This window comes from Pseudorasbora parva, chromosome 4 (assembly GCF_024679245.1).
Source record: "Pseudorasbora parva isolate DD20220531a chromosome 4, ASM2467924v1, whole genome shotgun sequence".
NCBI lineage: Eukaryota > Metazoa > Chordata > Actinopteri > Cypriniformes > Gobionidae > Pseudorasbora > Pseudorasbora parva.
The window spans coordinates 13,439,692-13,462,055 of record NC_090175.1 but is presented as its reverse complement, the minus strand read 5'-3'; the positions used below and the strand labels follow the sequence as shown (position 1 = coordinate 13,462,055).

Genomic DNA, 22,364 nt, shown 5'->3' with positions numbered 1-22,364 from the left:
TTAAAATTAAGTCAAGAACCCCCTATAGGGTTCTATATAGTACCCCATTTAACACTCTTACTTTTTTACTCTTAAGAGTGTAGTACAATGCTAATGATGTGAGTTTGTTGCAGTTGCCGTGGACCCATGGAAACAGCAAAGCAATGCACACTTGTCTGTTTAAACGCACCTCTGTCAAACCGTGTGCTTTATTCTCTGTAAGCCTCCCGATGCCGGGGCTCAGTCGAGACTTGTTTGCGATGAGCTCAGGATAAGTTATGTGGCTTATGCCGTTCTTTCCCCATGGTGTGTCAGAAGAGGCAGCTGGCACCGGTGTGGCCCGACGAGTGGCGATGCAGTCAGGACAGCTCTGTGCGTTTCCTCTGGCATCTGCTTGCCACGATTCCCCGAGGTTGCTGTCAACACGGAGCTGTGTGCCGTGGCTGAAGTGATGGACGATGATTGAGTCTAATGTGAGGGAATTAGCTGGGAGCATTCAGCGCTGCAGGAATGCTGATGGTGTGTACACTCAGTCACAATGCAGGGATTACTTCCCAAAATAATGTGGAAAATACCCAGTTACCATGGCAGTTGAAAGCAGGAGCAACTTGTCACTGTGTCTCTCAGGCCAAAACACACAGGTGTAAACAAGGGTTGAGGTTTAAAGAAAGTTTGTTTTGGTAGTGATGTGTGTGTGGGTGTGGGTCAAGATAAACATAAAACAGGAAAGAGGCATTTAAATTGTCTTGTTCTTATTTAAATGGCAATGGATATGCAGGCTCGTCATGCTTCCTGTTCTCCCCCTCCGGTTTAGATGATGTGTATTCAACTTTAGTCTGTATATATTTGAATACATTTTTGTGAATCTTGCATACAAAATCAAAATAATATAAGAAGAAATATGCATTATCATTTGCTCACCCTTTTCCAACAAACTTTACCAATTTAAATAGTTAGTTAAAGCAGTTTAAAAATATATTTTATGGATGATGTCAGTCAGGCGTTTTTGGTACTTTTTAAGGGTACAATTAGGCCTAGTATTTTCTCCCCTCTTACCAGGCTTACTAATGTGACATTTTTTTTAATCTTGTGTACTCACATGTCTTTTTGGGAGGGATCTACATATTTCCCACAATCATTAAACTGGTTGAGGTCAAGAAAACAATAGAACAGAGAACTGATATTCCTAGCTGAAATATATTATGGAGAAAAAAACAAACAAATAACAACAACAAGGAAATTACCTATAATAAACCCAAAGCAAAGTAACATACCATAAACCAATTTTACAAATGATCCAAAACCCTATACATATACACATATATAATATATATAATATGAGAAAAATATAGAAATACAAAATGAATAGTTACGATATATGCGTGAGAAGTTGGATGCAATGAATGTGGTGATACTTGTGTCACAGTCCATAAGTGTAAGAAACATTGTAGACAAAATATATGTAAATAGTTCTTCAACCTTGGTAAAAGTCCAGAACAAAATAAATTCTCCACACTGCATTTTCAGAAACAAGCAGAAACCGTTCTTCTGCTCGTGACTACTATCCAGTTTCGATGACCCAAGGCAATGAGATACAATTGTAGGCAAATTAGTTCTCACTATTTTACACATGTATCATGCAGTAGCAAATGCACCATTGGTACAACTAAAGAGGGGAGGTAAAAGGAGTTTTGATTGAGCATAAAACGGTTTTCCAATCTGAACATCATTAAAGGTAAGGTTTCCAGAGCGAGGCCATGCTTTCCTCTGACTAAACAGCTCTATCGTCTACCTAGCTGTATTTAAACTTTGCATAAAGGAACAATAGTGTCCCCTAATGGTGGGTAGTATAATAACATCATAAGTAACATTTAACTATACAGCTCTGTAAAAATTAAGAGACCACTGCATTAAGATTAAGAGACCATTGAGAATTTTTCTTAAATCAGGAAGCCATCCATTACAATGTCTGTTGAATTCCAACACAGGCACACCTCATTCTAATAAATGGGGTGCTGATTAGGTGATCACCTGAACCAAATGTTATTTAATAAGGAAAAGTATAAGAAAAACACTTATGTGGTCATCACTATCCTCTTGCAGTAGGACCAGCTGGATGGCAAAACCAGTGCTAGTAGTACTTAAAAAGTAATTGGAATCAAAAAATAACTGTTGACCTTGCCAAAAAAGTTGAAAAGGAAAATTTTGAGGGAGGAAAACAAGGGTTCAATTCTAACTTTAGGCAGAGGGATACAGTGAGCGTCGGGTTGGTTCCATCCTTAAAATTTCAAAGACGGCTGTTTATAAGAACAAGGTCAAGCAGAATTCAAAATTAGGGTTATTCCACCAAAAAACTCTTCCTAAGTTAAAACTTAAAAATTTAAGTTTTAAAAAATTAAAAGTTAAAAATTAATATGAACTTATTTTCTTTCCATTATTCAAGCACTGACAACTCTGCATCTTTTTTGTTATTTTGACCAGTTGTTGCTTTCGGCAAATACATTTTTATTTGGAATTTGGGAAAAATGTTGTCAGTAGTTTATAGGATAAAAAAAAAAAGTTAATTTTACCCAAACACATACCTATAAATAGCAAACCCAGAGAAACTGATAATTTTGCACTGTTCATTAAATTTTTTACAGAGCTGTAAGTATTTACATAATACTAAAACAACACTGCCATATCGGTGGTGTACAAAAATAAATACATTTTATCAAGCAAAACAATATGAACAATACGGAAGCCTGTTTCCACCATGAAATGTAATAAAATACAAAAGATTATTGTGGTTTTTAATGTCACAAATCGAACTATTTTTCTGCAAGTTTATATCTTGCAATTCTGAGGAAAGAAAGCCAGAATTGTGAGATAAAAAGCTGCAATTACCTTTTATTTTATTTATTTGTTTTATTCTGTGGCAGAAACAAGCTACTGTAGGCCAGCTTATTCTAGCATTTAAACAAGTTAATAACCTAAAACACCTGAGGTTCTCACCTCAAACTTTGACACGTTCCAGGAAATGCCTGTTTGTTAGCCTGCCCTTTTAATGGAAACTGCAAAGAGGATAATACTGTCGTCATAGTTGTTTCGAAGAAAAAATATATGAAACAAACTACTTACTGCACACTGAAAGCTGAAGTGTTTGGCATTAGTGGCACCAAAATTGAAATTGCAAAAGTTACTACTTCTAACACCTGTAGCTCAACCAGTAGAGCGTGGCGCTAGGAACGCCAAGATCATGGGTTCGATTCCCAGGGAAAGCAAGAAATGACTATAATGTAAAAATGTGTACCTTGAATGCAATGTAAGTCGCTTTGGATAAAAGCGCCTGCCAAATGCATAAATGTAAATGTAAACTTTTCCAGAGACTAGGGTTGTCACAGAGACGAGTATGATTTGGCGGGAAGCGTGATTTAGTGATATCTCAGGGTTTTTTATGTGAGGCATTCCAAACATATTTTGAAAAAGGCAAATGAAAAGCTAAATTCTAAGCAAAACAACTTAAACATCAGCAAAACCATTGCTCCGGCAATCACGGAGAAATCTGTTATAGATATGGCTACAATGTTCAACAGCAGCCCGTGAGACACGCCATTACTCTGTCCTGTCAGGAGACAAATATCCAGCTGGAAGCGAAACACAAATCACATTTTGACAAAAAGAGCATCTGACTACAAGTGGCTAATAGGCATCTGTCACTGACAAGTCTGGAAATAGCTCCAGAGATTTTACAGGATAGTAGGATCTTCCATCAGATACTTCTGAAAACTTGACTTTCGCCAGAGAACGCAAGAGATGCGCAATGGCTCCAGGCTGCAAGACTGGAGTTTGATCCGTTTGCAAAGCCAGATTAACTAGCAGTGCGGTTTTTCGAGCTGTCCAGTGATGTCAAAACCTGTTAGTTCGTTTTAAATCATGTAAATCTACTGACCTGTATAAGTATGTGGAGTCTAATACTCAGTGGCATGCAGTTTGCTTGAGTTGTATGAATATTTCTTTATGAATTATAAGGAATAAGTGGTCTGCATATATTTTTTTGTTTTTGTTTTGGCATCTCTCATGCATCAGAAATCATTGCGGTTAGATATTGCTGTACATTATAAAAATCTTTACTAAAAAATTGATCAAACTGTTTCATCTGCTCCTTTCACTACCACTATTTTCTTATTACTTTTTTAAAAACATGCTTTTTGATTTTATATCTATTCTTTCTGTAAATGGGTTAGTGTCAAATAAGGGTAAACAAAAAGAGCCTTGGCCGCCCATGACCCTGTCGCCGGTTCAACACTGTCCCTTCCTTGAAGCACTTTTAAAGATCATGACCACTGCAGACCGGGAACACCCCACAAGAGCTGCAGTTTTTGACCGCCATCCCTTCAGCCCTTGTCAAACTCGCTCAAATCCTTACAATTGTCCATTTTTTCTGCTTCTAACACGTCAACTTTGAGGACAAAATGTTCACTTGCTGCCTAATATATCACTCACCAATAGGTGCCGTGATGAAGACATAATCAGTGTTATTCACTTCACCTGTCAGTATATACACTGATCAGGCATTACATTAAGACCTGTGAACAACATATGACATTATGAAGTGAATAACACTGATTATCTCTTCATCACGGCACCTGTTAGTGGGTGGGATATACTGGGCAGCAATTATGGCTTGAGGTGATTTATAATAATTATGATAATATTAATAATAATAATCGTCAATAGTTCATGACAATCATGGGGTTCTACAAGGGTCATTTTTTGATACCATTGCCGCTTTTTAAAATATGAATAATATTTTTTTATAAATTGACTACTGGTTTAATAACTCAGTGAAGTGCTTGAAAAACTTGTATTACTATCTCCAGTTTTACACCACCTATGCACCTTTTTAAACTTTATAACTTCACAAATATAGCAAAACAAATTTTTAAAGCTACACTGTGTAACTTTTTTAGTTTATTCTTAGCTAAAATCACTTAGTTCTTTCAAAAATATATGTGCTCATTAATGTATATTTACTTCTTTCAAGTAATAATGCATTCTCGTAAGTTTATAATATACCATTGAAAATACATAAGTGTTGAGGGTTCGGAATAGCGGTCGCCATGTTGCTCCTCCATCTTGAAAGTACATTTGCCAAAGAGGGACATACCCGTAAATTCAAGCTTCGCTTTTCGTGTTTTTACACTCGATGGCACCGTGTCGAATGTGAAGAGGAGGATTGCTTGAGGCTGCTATATGATGACGGAGGATCACTCTTAAGCCCCTTTCACACTGCACGTCGGACACGTAATATTCCCGGAACATTGCCGGGTCGCCTTTTGTGTGAAAGCAACCACGTCCCGGCATTGATTACCGAATTCGACCCGGGTCGGGGACCTAGTAACTTTGCGGGATATGTATCAGAGTCGCCAAGGAACCGGAAAAGAGAATTAAGACGGCAACGCGACAGGCAAATCAACAAGACAAAAGTAAATATTGGAGTGGCCTTTCCAAGATGAAAAGAGCTCATGAGGAGCAACGATTTTAAAAAGGACGCTGACGTTGCCTGCTTTCTTCTCGACAGGTGATATTAATTCCGCCTATTTGTGTATAGTGGAAGTTTTATTGTTGCTTGGCTAATTATATCATGGTGTGCTGTGCATAACACTAGAACGACGTCTAGGATAGTTTTCCTCGCGTCAATGATGAAAAAGTATTGTTTACCTTATAACATATATCCGTGTTCTATGACGGATAACATGAGATTAATATTTGAATTGCATTATAATTTGTTTGCCTTACGCTAGTGATGTCGTACAATATACAGAATAACGATAGCACTGATAAAAGTTACTTTACTAAGATTAGCTTGCATTCGTCTGGGAACCTGATAGCTGATGTTAGCAATGAAATGGTAAAAAATAACGAAAACGTAAAACTATTATTCATTTTACATAGATTAATTTGATCATAGATCATTTGGTAAATTAAATAACTGCAAATTATAATAGTTTTCAAAAATTACCTCATCACTTGAGTTGAAGCAACACTCACCGAAGAGGTCGAACTCGAAGCCATGACTAAATCAGCCACCGTAGGAGTTGAAACGAAATCGAAATTGAGAGGAGCAGAAACTATTATACACTGGATGGTCATATACCGTTTCACCACTAGATGGGAGAAAATATCACACAGTGTAGCTTTAATTAGAAACACCATAGAAGAGGCGTTTTCTAGAAATTTCAGTCTGTATTCATTAAACTTCACAGCTGGTGAATCAATGCTTGCTCAATGTTTTTTTTGCTTTCAATGCTATTAAATACGGTATTACCATGATTTTTAGACATGCTATCATTTTATACCAATGTTTTGGGACATAGTATTTTAGTGGTGTGTTATTTTACCTTAGTTTTTGGACATGTAATGTGATAGTACCATAGTATTCTCTGATGTTATTTGGAGTAACATGATAATATCAAGGCATTTAGTTAAACAAATAACTCTCATAAAATACCATGGTATGTTAAATTGCCATAACTTTATTTACTATGACAATAAAACTTTTGCAAAGCTCAGCTAGTTGTCTAGGTAGGATTTTGTTATTCAGAGGAAGACTTGGAGAGAATTATTTACGGACTTGTCATATTATTTCTCTCTGGGAAGTCTGTAAATGTTGCCTGGTATTTTGGGGGGCATATGCAAAGCACCTGTATTTACAAAACAGAATTTTTTTCAAAGCAAAACTTTTTTTTAGCTTACTGACTAGTAACATTATGCTGTGAAAATCTGCTCTCAAGAGAATTAAATGCCTTTGAAAGTTTCGCTTTTGAAGCCAAGGGCTGGGCTGGGCTGTTTTTCGCAGGTTGAGCGGAGGGCTTGTGGGATTGGCATCTCTTCTCTTTTCTGTCTGTAATTGTGGCAGCAGTGTAATTAACGCCGCGTGGGGCGGTAGTTCCTGGCGAACGTGGATGAACATGCAAACACTTATGTTTGAGAAGGTCACAGCTGTCATTTCTTCCACACATGCTGCTGAGTTGTGCTCCTGCCTCAAATGCCTCGATTTGCCTCGCATGCACGGGGTCTGCCTCCGCTGTTACTGGATCTCCTTGGCAGGCGTCCATGATGTGGGCTGTTATCTCGCATCTTGAGATTGTTTCGGTTCGTTTGTCTCCAAAACGCTCGTTTTAAATGGCTATTTCCTGGTCACAGAGGAACAAGTGTCATTAAACATTTAAAAGTCATTGGAAGAAGGAGGCTGGTGTATCCAGTCGGGGTGCAGGGTCGATGCTACTGCAATTTAGGGATTTTATATTTCTGTTCTTCTCGCTGGCAAGCCACATGAAACTCCTTTTATAGGTAAAATATTTGTCCTCTCTGCTTACCAACTCATTCTCGGTTTCCTTCAGTCCAACACTTTCAACTCAAACACACACACACACACACACACACACACACACACACACGTTTATTTCACTGTATTAGTGAATACTTTTTATATGCAAATGTCTAACTCTCAAACCAAATCAGTATAGATTTAAAGCACACAAATGGTAATCAGAATCATTTGTTCCTCCTTTGAGATGTTTTTTTTTCTGAGATCCAGCCAGCATTGCTCAAACATATGAATCGCTTGCAGCACTGGTTCAACTCATTTTTATATTTGCTGCAGAACATGTGAGCACAAAGGGAAATTCTCACTTACTGCAATGCTACAGCGTTGTGGATGCTTGCCAGGGCATTACTATGTGGTTGCTAGGGTGTTTTGGGTGGTTGCTAGGTCAAGTCAAGTTAAGTCAACATTATTTATGCAGTGCTTTATACAATAAAGATAGTTTCAAAGCAGCTTTAGAGTGATAACAGGAAATATATTAATTTCAGGTGTTGTTCAGCTGAAGTCACTTCAGTGTTGATTCTGTTCCATTGTAAAGATCATCAATTATTAAATTAGTTCAGTTACTCTATAAAGCAGCTCTGCAGCAAACAGTGATGCCATCGCCCTGCTCAGTTCAGTTCTCATACAAGAGCGTCAGTACAGTCAGATCAATAATATTGTTGAATATTAAGTGTCCCCTTGGGGAACAAAGGACAATTCTGAAAGATTTTTTTATGATAAAAATATGAATATTTAAGACGATTATTATATGTTGATAATTATCTTTAACCACTGTTTGTTAAAACAGATGGACCCAAGAACAGTGATGCCAGTAACACATTACTTAGTAACGCGTTACTCTAATCGGACTACTTTTTTCCAGTAGTGAGTATTCTTAACACGTTACTATTTCCAAACCAGTAATCAGATTAAAGTAATTTATCCAAGTCAGTGTGACTATTTTAGTTTTTTTTCTTAGTAAAAAAGAAAAAATATATATTTTTGCTTTCTTCTTGGAGAGAATATTTTTTCAGTAAAATTGTTTTAATTTCAACTTAAAATGTCAGAAGATGCATTGTTGGCGTTTCTGTTAAAAATGCACTTCCAATAAAGTGAGTGTTGGCAAAAACAGTTGTCATTTCTATGTTGAGGCGGCGGGGGTGTTGTCGGCATCTGCTGAATGTAACTAATAAAGTAACTTGTAATCTTACTTAGTTACTTTTAAAATCAAGTAATCTGTAAAGTAACTAAGTTACTTTTTAAAGGAGTAATCAGATTACTTTTCAATGTAACTGTGGCAACAATGCCTAAGAACTGAATCAGTCCGCTTCCTGAACAAATCATTCTGATCAGTTTTGTCAAATCAGAACTGTGCACAATTCATAGTTTAAGGTGTTTTGTATCTTTTTTTTGTGGCATAAAAAAACAATTGTGATTGTGTCTTTTCTTTAGTAATAAACCAATAATGCCTATATTTAAGCATTTTTCCATTATTGGATATCGGTTTTGTTATATCGGATTCAGTGATAATAGAATTGTGCACAAGACTGCCGTTAAAGCAATGCATCTGAGAGATGAGTCAACAGCCGTGTTCAAAGGTAAACTACCTTAATGAAATTTTATTGAACATAACAGCCATTAATGCACAAATTTGATTTTACAAGCTTGATATGTAGTTTAATTGTGGTGCTTAATCAAGTAGGTTAAAATAATCAGGTAATCTGTCATATGCCAATAAAGATATAATTTTACATTAATTAAATAAATCAGCCATGAGTGAGTGCATTTTGTGTATTCCAGCAAATATTTTATTATATACTACAGGGCTGTGGAATGCTTGAATCTGATTGGTTTACAAAAGTTCTAAGGTGTGCAATTATTTTCAGGGAAACACACGGCTAAAGTAGTTCCGGGCAGGTCTTAACCTCATCACAGTTTTATATCACTTCCCCCCCCAAAAATGTCAGTTATTTCAAAGGTCCTACAGCCGACAACAGCAAAAGAATTGAAAGGCACACTGAAACAGCAAATAAATATAGCAAAAAATTGCTAATTACATCTTATTATCTACTGATAGCACATCTTTTTCTCCTGATCTCTCTGCTCTACCACTCAAACGCACACATACAGTACGGACACACAGTCCCACAGAAACGGGTTGTCAACGCGGCTCTGAAAATTGTATCAGTAAAATAGTAAAGCAACTAAAAGACATCTCTCACTAGCGAGGTAATAATGGCGATGTTTTTGAAACAGATAAACTTGCAGTTTTGCTATAGTAGAGATGCTGCTGTTTAACACTGTTGAGAGACACACAGACTGAGGTAATTCACATACACTTATTTTCTCTCTCTCTATCTCTCTCTAACAACTGCATTAGACTGCTATCAGTGGCTCAAGCCTCCATTACTAACTCTAAAATTACGTTTTGGAATAATACAAAGTGGTAGCCTGACAAGCCAGACCCACATCAAGATATTTGGTCTGGAAACTCACCATTGACAGGGCTTAATCCGAGGGGCGGGATAAACGGTTGTCTTTCAAACTCCCTCTGCACGCGATAGGATAGCGCTACACTAACCGGAGCAACGAAGGTGAAACAGAGCTCATTGATAGATTAAACATTCGCCGTATCCGGGCGGCTAAACTCCGAACACATCTTCCCTTTTTAAGAATGACTTCAGTGCCGTTCTTTGTTCTTTTCTCAGAAAAAAGCTTAACTCCAAGTCTTCCAGAATCGCGGTCAAAGCTGATTCGAAAGACCGCCGTTCGCCAGTTTTTGTGTTTACTAGAAGCACGCAAGCGCAACTCGGCCGTCGTCATTATGGCCCCGCCCACTGACTCCATACACGATGTGATTGGCCCGTCCAGAGTGAGAGGAATACAGCTCAGATGGGTATTGAGAGTTCCTAGAAGACACTTGCGGGCAGATTAAATTTGCTGCCGCTAGGGTGCGTCTAGATTTCTAGGCTAACAAAGTGGAATAATTGACTGTGAATTATTTTGAATAATTGACTTTCTTCAATTTCTCTTGTGGTACCTCGGATTCGACTAACAACCATGGGTGCCAGATCATTTAGTTATGCTGCCCCCCGCTTATCCCTTCCTCTTGATGTTCGTAACAGTGATTGTTTATTGATTTTTAAAACGCGAGTCTTGACTGCACTTTTTCTGGTAATGCGGAGTGTTTGTTGTGTGTTTTGTGTAATGATATGTTTTTTTTATTGTGAGGTGACCTTGGGTGTCATGAAAAGGCGCCATTAAAAAAAAAAACATTATTATTATTATTTATTATTGAATTACAGAAAAAAATAAATGCACCCTTAACCTTTTCCAAATAATTCAATTATTGTTGTCAATTATTCCTTAAATATATAAATTATCTTCACTGTTTAGTCTACTCTAGGTTATTGAACAACACATAAACCTTTTAAAACTGTAGTTTAAAACAAATGCTCATATTCATGCAAATTTGGTAGAATCATCACCTGTCAAATATTTATGCTTTCCATTTGAAAACATAAGACTTTGTAAATTTAGACTTTACCTATTTTTAGTATTACTACTGTCGTTAGAAATAAAAAGATGCAAACAATGGTTTTTATTCAGGCTGTTTAGAATGTTTTATGCTTTGAATGTGAATTATACTATATTTGTTTACCTGATCAAAGCTTTTATTTAAAAGAGACATTTTAGTCACACTGCACTTTATTTTGTGCACTCTTTCAGACTGATTGATGTAGATGTGTGTTTTATGTATGCAAGGAGGGAGTGAAATTTCAATTATACCTTTTAAAAAGGGTTTTGTTCAGTTTAGTGCTGTTATAACTTTCAAAAACAGAATATATATTGGTAATAATATATATTGGTCCTTTTGTATTGGTTATCGGACACATAAACATGCACAATTAGTATCAATATCGGTTATAAAAAGTCAATATTCGTCAATTCAAATAAAAAGTCAATTTGAAACTACTTGTCGAACAAACAAAACAATGCGGTGCGGGACTTTATTTTGTCCATCAGAAATTGGATGGATTGTGGTTTGCTTTTGGTGGATCTCATTTGAGTGACAGGTTGTCCCGCCCTTGTACCAGTAAAAGCATCATCAGAGAAGAGAGGAGATGAGCTGCATGAAGGAGGGATATTTTGATTATAGATTATGAGGTCACTTGGGCAAGTGGATGGATAAGTCATTTATAATATATACTGCAATTTACTATTAAAAACAAGATCCTCTTCCCTATAGAAACTCATTTTACACTGTACACTTACAGTGCATTATTAATTTATGCCCATGTCCTACTCCCACCCTTTTCCATTGAGCCTTTAAGCAGCATCGTCACATTCCTCTGTCCTAACTTGTTTGTTTGACCCGCTTGTTGCTACATGACTGTTTACTTTACACACTGTTAGCGCTAAATATAGAGTTAGTGAATCTGTGCCTTGTAATTCCTGCCTCCTGTACACAAACGTCTCAACTTGTTAATGGCATGTTTCCATTTTGTTTTTTTTATTCTCTCACGCAGGTAACTAAATAAACCATGGAGACCGGGTTTGTATACGTGACTGCGTGTTTTGTTTTGGCCATAACTGCAGACATCATCTTCGGTTTTAAAAGCTATATTTCGTTGGACAAAGCTTGTAGAGGTGAATTTTTCTCCTCAGTCTTTTTTATTACCTCATAAAGAGGTCTTAGCTAACCGTTATCACCTTTATCTAGGCCGTTTTTTCTTTCCCCTCTTATGCGTTTTGGAAACCGTGGGCTGGAAAATGATGAAATGTATTCGTGAGCCGATAGGTGTTAAATGGCCCTGACTAACATTAATCCGCTCTGTCAAAAGAAGCCATGATACTCTGCGTGGTGTTCAGTGTAAGTGCCCGTCAGATATACATTTTAAAAGGGCTGTACTGATATTGATGCCAATAAAGGAATGTGGGTGTGGCCACATGAATAATAATGAGGTCAGACAGTAAGATTGGTTTCATGAGGATTACATAAACAGAGAACATTTGTTTTTTTTGATATAAATTACTTCATTTATTAGTAGACACTTTAAGATTTCTAAAAACAAATCGCTGTGTGTCAAGGAGTTTCGGTTCATTTTTGTTACGCGTTTCAGACAGAAGTCCACAAAGACTAAGACGGACGGCGCACCCTGTTTGTCTTTTTTACTTTACAAAAGTACAATGTTTTGTCATTATTGTGAGTACACACAAATAACAGTAGCCCTTTACATTTGAATTATGAATTGCTCGTTTCTGTAACACAAAATAAATTACAATTTAGTTGCTATTGTTTTGTATATTGCACTGTAAAAAATTATTTAGAAAAAAAGTTACCTGGTTGCCTTAATTTTGAGTTCATCGAAATTAAAATTTTAAGTTAATACAATGAGCATTTTTGTGAGATTCGAGAACCTTTATTAAAATATTATTAAAAAATTGTGTAAGCATATTGGGTAATTGTGTGTGTTTTATTTCTGATGACGCAGTGAAACATGCCAAATGTTGTTATTTTCATGATTTATCAATTTTTTTATGTGGTTCAGATACAGTAATATTTTGAGTTTCTATTTATTAAACAAATTTCACATTTTTAACCCATGGGTTGATATGGGTTTTATTTATTTTTTTAAACTCAATTTTTTTATTTCAATAAACTCAATATTTTAAGGCAACCAGGTTACTTACTTTTTTAAGTTAAACCAACAAAAACCAACAATTTCTTTTACAGTGTGGCGCGTTCGTCGACCACGGAGGGTTAAAGAAATGAATGCTGTTATTCAGCATGGATACGTTCAATTAAACATAAGTGATAATGATGACATTTTACAACATATTTTTTTATTTCAAATAAGTTCTGTTTTCTTTTAAACTTTCTATTCATCAAAGAGTTGAAAAAATATGCCAGATCATCATATTAGAATGATTTCTAAATGATCATGTGACAATGAAGACTTTGCATCAAAGGAGTGAACTGCATTTTAAAATAGAATAGAAAACTTTTAAATTGTAATATTTCACAATATTGCTGTTTTTACTGTATTTTATGATTGCAGATTGGCAAGCATAGGAGACTTCTTTTAAACTGTCAGAAATATTACTTATCCCAAACATTTGAACAGTAGTTTATTTTATATTTTTATTTTGTTATTTTTAAATATAGTAACTTTCCTGTTAATCGACCAAGCTGACTTAGTCATAGCTCAGTGCCGATCTAATTTCATAATTTAAATTCCAGCCACTTGTTCAGAGTAAAACATTTCTTAAAGCAGCACTAGGTAACTTTTCAACCTTCATAATATATTTTCAAGACTCTTGTGATGATAAATCGACTTACAATAGGTTGTGTGACACGTCTGCCATAGCCTGATGGGGTCTGTATCGTTTTTAATCGTACTTTTAAACTTCGGGTTTCGGGTAGTAACCCGAGAACAAAAAGAACTACAAAATTCGACTGCTTTACGGCATATACGTCACTTCCACCAACACCCACACTTCCTTAAATTCGGACATGAGAGCCCAACTTTGTTCGTCGGATAATATAGTCATGTCCGAAGCAGCAGAGACAAATAAGAAAGAAAAGGTTTTGTTGGAGGAACGCAATAAGAGGAAACGAAAGAGTGATGGGATTAAAGGCAGGACGAGGATCAACATGTGACCAGCGTTTGCTCGTCGGCGTGAGCTGAAGGAGGCGTGCCCGACCGATGCTGTCATGCTTGTTACGGTGATTACCTACCACTCAAACATTGAACTGAAGTATCATATAGATTCTGTAAAACGGTAACCAATAGACTACTATAATGACTGAACCTGGAATGAAGACATTTCACACGCGCCGCCAGAAGCACACCTGCATGTGAACTCCTCTTGCAGTGTTCAGGGGGAACTGTTAGCGCTGCACCGACCCGCGGGACGCTTTTATGAAGTTATTTGGCCCGCCCCGCACCACTGTATATATTTTTACAACCCGCCGCGCACCTGCGACCATTAAATAGACATACGGGGTCCGCGGGTTATGAGACGACCCACACATCACTAGTTCAGGGCTATCAGGGTTGTCATGTCAACAAATGCACGCGCGATGGCATCCCCTGATGTAGGATGACAGAGCTTACGACAGTAGTTGAGGACATTATTTTTTCCCAACTGTAGGGGGACCCCGAGAGCAAAAGTTGCCAAGTGCTGCTTTAACCACAGGATTTACTTCAGTTATTCACCAGGTGCCCAAAAAATTACCATGATAGCCATTTGTTTACACCACAATATTGTAGTTATTGTCATTACAGGCATAATAACAATGTCTGTTCCACATCTTGTAAAGGCTGATTTCTCTCTTCCAGTCAAAGTGGATGAAATCAGGAGAATTTAGTAGTCTTCTTGTCATTTAGTTTTTATCCTCCTTTACTACTGAATAAATCCGGATGGCTCCTTCATGCATGTCTATTTCATACCATGGGAAAGTCAATACCCGTGTCTGAATAACGTCTGTAGATAATACTGTGACAAAATCTGTGTTTATAAAGATGAAATGTGGAATGCATAGCCTGACGTCTTTTTCAAATGCATGGTATTTGTCTTGCCTACAGTGGGAATGCTGTGCAGGAAGGTGGTGGTGGCGTTTCATGCAACATTCATGCATTGTGACTGAATGCCTTTACTCATTCCTTCTGTGCCACTGTGTTGGTTTGGGATTTGAGAACCAGTTTATTTTATATGTGGGGCACACATATGGGAAGTCAAGGACCCCTGGTGCATGCACTGTTCTCTGCAATTGGGAGGATTGTAAATTAGAGTTACTGCAGAGGTGACAAGGCACCATATTTATGATGTGTACATGTCTTAAACCTCCCGATCCATATGTCATTCGCTCATTTCTGCCTCTAGATTTGGGTCAGTGAAAGGAGGGACAGGGAGGGTGATGTTTGGAGAAAAGGCGGATCATCTGTCAAGCCTCTAATGCACGGACTGATTGGTGCCTCATCTCTCATGCTGTTTGCATTCATCCTCCTCTTCCTCCTCCCACTGTGTTCCAAAGCCTTGCTTGCCCTCTTAACAGGAATGAGCCTCATCATAGGTGACTGATATGAAACGCATCACATAGCCAGAAACTCTGCGTGCCATACAAATAGCAATTCTCACACAAAGCATACAAGACACTCGACTTGATTTCAGTAGCATGCATTTGTCAAGTTCCACAAATGAAAATTGCATTTCTTTTTTTGAAACTGAGGAGTCTTTTTCCCCCAGAGAATGCGTACAGATTTTAAGCTTAAGATGGTATATGTAACATTTATAAAAGATTTCTATTTAAAATAACAGTGTCTATTTACAAAAAGTACTAAGTACACCTTGTTAACAAGCACTATTTACACTTGCTTAACCGAGCAATGCCTGGTTGGGCCACACAAGATTTAAAAAAAGAAACGCGTATTGTAACGTCTGCAGTGGTGTTGTTAGTAGAGTGTACGGTTCATGAAAGTAAGTTGTGAAGCGGTTGACCCGGGTTCAAATCTGCCTTTTGCCGAGCTCACTCTTTTCCCATCACATCGGAAAGGCTTTTACTTTAAATAAAAATTAAGAAAATGTTCTCAAAGTTGAAATAAAGGGCCTAATGAGGGAGGGCTTTTATTGCCCCATTAAAACACTATTCATTTAATAATTTAAAATAAACATAATATTTTACACACCGTTATTATTGCATCCTGTTAATGTACAACAATACTGCGGTGCAAATAGTATGTATCTGCCAAAATAGAGTATAAATAGCTGCTTATTTTACTTGTTGTAAATAGAATATATCGCTATTTTCTAGGGCTGTACGATTAATCGAAATCGAACCGCAATCGCGATTTGTCTTGTGTGCGATTATGAAAGCTCAAAGGCTGCGATTTTAAATGAAATAAATAAATGCCCAGTGTGTTAGCGAAGAGCGGCTCTGTGATCAGAAGTAACGCTGCTTCGTCTGAAAGACTGCGAGTTTGAGTCGCTTATAACGTGCGTTTGAAAAAGCATCAGGAGTCAAACATCTTCAGAAACTAGTGAAGTGTTCATAAACCTGTTCAACAAAAGACAACGTTTAATAACATGCTTTACCTCACTTCATATCGTCAGACGAGTGTTTGTGAGCTGATGTGGCTTCTCATCACAGTGTGAGGCAGACGATGCATTATTTTATAGTATTCTATAGTCAATCAGCACTGCATTATCTATATGCAGGGCCGGCCCAAGCCTTCATGGGGCCCTAAGCAGAATTTTATTCGGGGGCCCCTCGGTACGATTGACTATTGTCAATTCTTGATAATAATCAATTAATTAGTTGTAGCTGTGTTGCTTACATCATGTCTTTCTGTCATGTTTTTACCCTTAAACGGTTTTTAGTTGTAACAGTAGCAAACCCACAAGAGTGCTCAGGTGTTCATTTGCACTTTAATAATTAAGTCTTACAGTACATTTCATGTGTATGATCATCATATGTATGATTTTTATAAAATATTGTTAAAAGAGGTCTATGATAAATATTCTCGCAATTTTTTACCCCAAGATTCTTTAAAGAATATAAAGTTCAAAAGAACAGCATTTATCTAAAATAGAAAGCTTTCAAAGAATCATACTTTTTTTTGACAAAACTATTTTCAACATGATGATAAAAAAGAGGTTTCTTGAGCAGCAAATCATCATGAGAATGATTTGTGATATATCATGTGACACTGAAGACTGTTGTAATGATGCTAAAAATTCAGCTTAGACCTACAGGAACACATTACAATTTAGGCTACTTGATATTCATATCACAAGAATATTATATATATCATATATTATTGCAATTTAAAATAGCTGTTTTCTATGAGAGATTATTTCACAATATAAGTGTTTTCACTGTATTTTTGATCAAATAAATGCAGCCTTGGTGAACATAAGAGACTTCTTTTAAAACAAGAAATGTTGGTGGATTTCTTTCAAACATTTAACATTTTATTTTGGTGGAAACATGAAGGGAGACATTAGTACTTCTATTTGTTGACAACAACATATTTATAAATTATTCTCATTACGAATTTGGGAACGCTTTTTGGGAAGAACGAATTTGTATTCTCAAAAAATATATAATTTTGAGCGACTCAAACATAGGCTATAGCACTTGCAGAGAAGCATTTACTGTGAACAAAAACATGATGCAGCATGTCAAAAAAGATATTTGCAATAAACCAAATCACATACTCAAATCCATCCATTCATAAAAAGGTTACCGCCGGGCAACTGACGAGCAGCACCGTTTAAGCGGCGATTTTTATTTATTTTTTTTTAATTTTTTTTCTCATACTGTGGACTTCGAACCCTGACGGACAAGCTAATCCAGCCGATGGCACTGCGAGTTTGTGCGCGCTGTCAGAATCAATCCGTGCATATATTAGAAAACGTAACATTTTGTAGTTTATTTAGTAATTGTTTAAGGCCATTTTGCGATTTCGAACATAAAGTAACATCCAGCAAGTCATTTCATGTGCTCTTGGGGGCCCCTGGTGGCCAAGGGGGCCCTAAGAAGCCGCTTAGTTAGCTAATGCCTTGGGCCGGCCCTGTCTATATGTCAATCAGCACTGCATTGTAATATACTTTATTATTATGAAAATACCCTTGACGGCTTGAAGAACTCAAATACACCATATTTGGCTGCAGTCATGTTTATTGTCGTCATGTTTAATCAAAGCGTTTCTATCTTCAGTTTACATAAGGGTTTTCCTGAAAATTAACATCATTACTTCTCTGAGGCAAATGTAGCTTTTCTGCTCAAGGGCGCCCTCTGGCCTTCATTTTTGTAAATTTTGTAAATTAAAAACTTTAGGTAATAAATAATAAGAAAATAATACTTAATACTTTTTAAAACTTAATAAACTTAAACAATTATACATTTATAGGACAATCCATGTTTTTATTCAATGTACAGGAGTTTTTTTCCCCACAGTGGATGCACAAGAGGTTCATATTTCATATTAAAGACATTGGGCCCTATCTTGCACCCAGCGCAATTGACTTTGTACACCGACGCATGTGTCATTCCTATTTTGCAGCCGCGCAAAGCGGGCTTTTCCCTCCACAGAAGCACGTCGCTAAACTAGTGAATGAACTTGCGCTCCCTGGGCAGTTCAGCGCAAAAAAGGAGGCGTGTTCTGGCGCAGACAATCCCTGGTGCTATTTTGCTGTTCCATTAAACGGTTGCGCCACTGACCAGAAAAAACCTGGTCTAAAGTCAGTGGCGCGTTGCGCGTTGTTCATTATGCTATTTTAAGGGCGCATGCTTGACCATAATGCATAGAGTGCACAACGCGCATACACTTTGCTCATGTAATCTACACAGATGCAACAGTTATTTTTGCAAATCATAAATTGTTACACTAAAAAAATATTAACACATGAGATGACGGAAATCATTGTGGTGTGCCACGAAGATGTGAAAAAATAGGCATAAATCTAGCTTACAAATTATTCAGGCTAATTGCAGTAAATAAGGATCATACCTGTTTGCCCAATAGTGGCAAGACATATATGTATATAGGGACATCTGACAGATTGGTTTGTCTGAAACTTCAAAAAAAATTCAGTCGATTTTGAAAAAAATCGACTGAAAAACTGAAAAAACTGTTTAACCGACGCTATTTTGGGTGGGTTTCTCCCATCCCCATACAACACAACTTTTCTGTCTTTCACTGCTCTTACAAGAACATCAGGCTCCTCGGCTGTGAACCGCTCCTGGCATGCGCCTGGTAAATACGCCATAATAATAGCAATCCATAATGGAACTTGCGCACCTGCTTTTAAAGGGAATGTTGGATGACGCTCTGATTGGTTTATTCACGTTACGCCCAAACCAAACCTATGAATAATGAAGCTACTTCAGACCAACCCATTTTAGATTTGCGCCGGGCACAAGAGCCATTTATCCCGCCGGGAAAATAGCAACAGCGCCGAGACCCGCCCTCAAAGTTACTTCCGCTTCACGCTTTGACACTTGCGTTTCAGATCGTTAAAATAGGGCCCATAGACTTTAAGAAATTATATCACAACAAACAATAAACAAACACCGATTTAATATAATATGTATTATACTACATATAAATGTAGTAATATACAAAAGAAAATAATCTTTTCTGGCTTCAAATTGAAGTTTGTAAAGTTGTGAGTCATGTCAGCTAGTCTTTATAATCATCAATTTCTGGATTTCTTTTCACAGTGCTTGTCGCAGTGCATTGCATTATAGGATTGTCTGTCTTCTCTGCAACGGATATATGCACTACTCCCTACCTTTTAGAGCTTTCGTGTCTGTTGCATTAACATGATGCCTAAAATGCTGTCTAAGTAGTGGCACACAATTTCTTTTCCTTTAATAACACTTTTATTTCTCTCTCGCTCAGTCGCTCTTGCCTATACTTTAGACTCAGTGGACAGTAATCACAGCCCCTAAGAGCAGGTCCAGTGTTTATAATCGAGTATTCAGATCATATCCTCTTAAATAAAATGAAGCTGTCACACTCGGCTTCATTTGAATAGTAGACCAAGCAGGCTAAACCCCTTCATTAGGGAGACTTTTTCCGCTAACAAGATAGAAAGGGAGTGAGATAGCGAGGAAAGCATTCCTGATTTGTTTATATCCATGTGAATCCCTTTTACTTTAATCTGTGGTTCATGGCTCAAGAGAGTTTGTTTTGCATTTGAAGGAAGCCGTTGAATCTCCCCTTCTTCTCTTCATCTGGTACTGTGAGAGAGTGTGAATGAAATGTTGATGTCTTCACTAAATTTGTTTGTGACAGAATGAAGCATTGGCAGGGAGTCAGAGTCTCTGGATCATTTGGATGGAAACGCACTGGATTTCAAGGTCACCCAAGGTTAATTAAGCGGAAGTTTGACAGTCTGTGATTCTCATGTGGCTTTGCCAAATGAGCCTAAAGTTGCTGTTCTTCTTAGTGCTCTTAAGATATTTAAATCGCCCAGAACTGCAAGTGTTCAATAGCTTAGTACTTGCTTTTAATAATGAAATAATTATATTTTGGATCACTATCCTAAAGCACAATTGTTGTTGAGCAACATTCCTCTCTTTCCTGCTTTGCATTCAGAGATCGACATTGAACGCTGTGTCCGGGAATCTATCAACCTTTTCTGCTGGACTCCCAAAAGTGCCACTTATCGTCAGCATGCCCAGCCAAATAAAACTGCCAGTGACAACAACAGCTTTGGGAAAGCACCTTCCTATTACTCTTCCGAATATCAGGAGCTGACCAGAACAGACCTGGTAAGTTTCCAAAACTGACTTTAAACCTCTGATTGCCTCAGCTCCATTCATAGTTTTCTTTCACGTGACTGTCGGAGATCCTTGGAGGGGAAAACTGCCGTAGAACTGCAGCAGAAGCCTGTCAAATTTCCATCTTTAAACTAAAATATGTGAACAAGATGCAGGTTTTGGGCGCGGATGATCCATATACAGCACCTGGTGCAGTATTTCAGTCACTATAAACAGCGGGACGTTTTTAAAACGCGTAACATGAAAAACACTTTTGGCTGAGTTGCACCAATAAGGATTGAATTAAGTAATGTGAATGCTAATCTAGGATTTGTTGATATGGGTTTTATTTTAAACCGAGTTGTTGCATCTCTTAATTTTAAACAGATTAATTACGAAGTAAAATCGTTATAGAGCTGACCAAGCAGCAGACAGAGGGTGAACTGCTAGAATACTTATTAGTGCAACCCACCCTTAAACTGCCTTAATGTACTATAAGAGTGATATTAAAAGATCAAATTCAGGTTACACCTTTTTGATGATGCATACTATGTATAGGCAACTAGATGAGCCAAAAATATGAACGCAACGCATTTTGCCCTCCAGGTTCCTATAAGTTTGTGACAACACATAAAAACTGAATAGCCACTCATCTCAGAAATCTCGTCATTTCAAAAGATTTACTGTAAACAATAGTTAATTTTTTTTCCTTCCAGTTAATTTTTTCCTTCATTTTGGTGAAAATAGGTGGTCTATAGTGGTGAAAGGCCAACAGCTAGATTTGAAACTTTCTCTGTTATATTACTGTCATAAGAGTAGTAGCTGTCGAAGATATAAAGGTTAAAATCCTAAACAACAGAGTGACCTTTATTACAGTAATCGCTTTCGGCATTTTGCTGAGTTTCTTTTGGCCTTTTGGACTTTTAAAGATTGCTTTGTGCCGAAAGGTAAAGTCAGAGAGTATGAGAGATGGAGCCAATTATCCATTGCTAATCAAATGATTTATGAAGATTTGAAGTCAGGAGAGGTGGTGAGTTTAGCCACTGATAATTTCATCCGCCTACTATTCATTTCCTAATGGGACGCTTTAGCTCGCTAATAAACTCTCCAGTGTCAGCCTAAAGCTCAGCTAAAGTGGAAGCTCTTAAAGCTATACTCTGTATCTTTTTTTTTTCAATACACCATCAATTCTTCTTCCAAAATGTGATTTTTTTTTTTGTTACCCTGATTCACTATCATGGTAAGCCTATTTTATGTGTTTATATTTTAGACAGAGCAAGATGTTTTTTGTGAAAAATTGTGCACATATCCATAAAAACTGAAAAAAGTTACTCTGGTTGCTCTTGTATGGTGCGGAAGTGGCAAAGGTTAGTTGACAAAACAATTGAGAAAGTTTGACATGGAGCCACTAAATCTCGAACCTCTAGGAATCAACCGCTTAAAAAATAAAGCCAGAACAGAACAGAGGAGGGTCTGCTGGCGAAGAGAGCATGACAGAGCTTGTAATAAAACCAGAATCAACATTGGTTTGGCTTTTTAGAGATGGCTAGAGTGGTTAAGAGATGGTCAGTTAATGGGTATATGTCTAAAAACAAAGTTTGTTTTGGTCTCATTTTGTTCAAAATGACGTTACATCAGTTCGTTCTTAGATTTTGCTTGAAATATATGATGATGACAGGATTTTCAGTTTTGGGTGAGCTGTATTTCGGACTTTGTTTGATTAGTTTATAGAATAATATTGGTGCATAATGCACCGAT

At 37.2% G+C, this 22,364-nt stretch overlaps 1 protein-coding gene across 1 annotated transcript in view; it reads left to right on the top strand.

The window, feature by feature from the left end:
- tbck (TBC1 domain containing kinase) overlaps positions 1 to 22,364 on the top strand; it is a 68,989-nt gene that overhangs the window by 26,758 nt on the left and 19,867 nt on the right. The window contains exon 23 of the mRNA XM_067440977.1: positions 20,443 to 20,618. Within this exon, the coding sequence (XP_067297078.1) occupies positions 20,443 to 20,618 (176 nt within the window). The remainder of the gene's footprint in view (positions 1 to 20,442; positions 20,619 to 22,364) is intronic.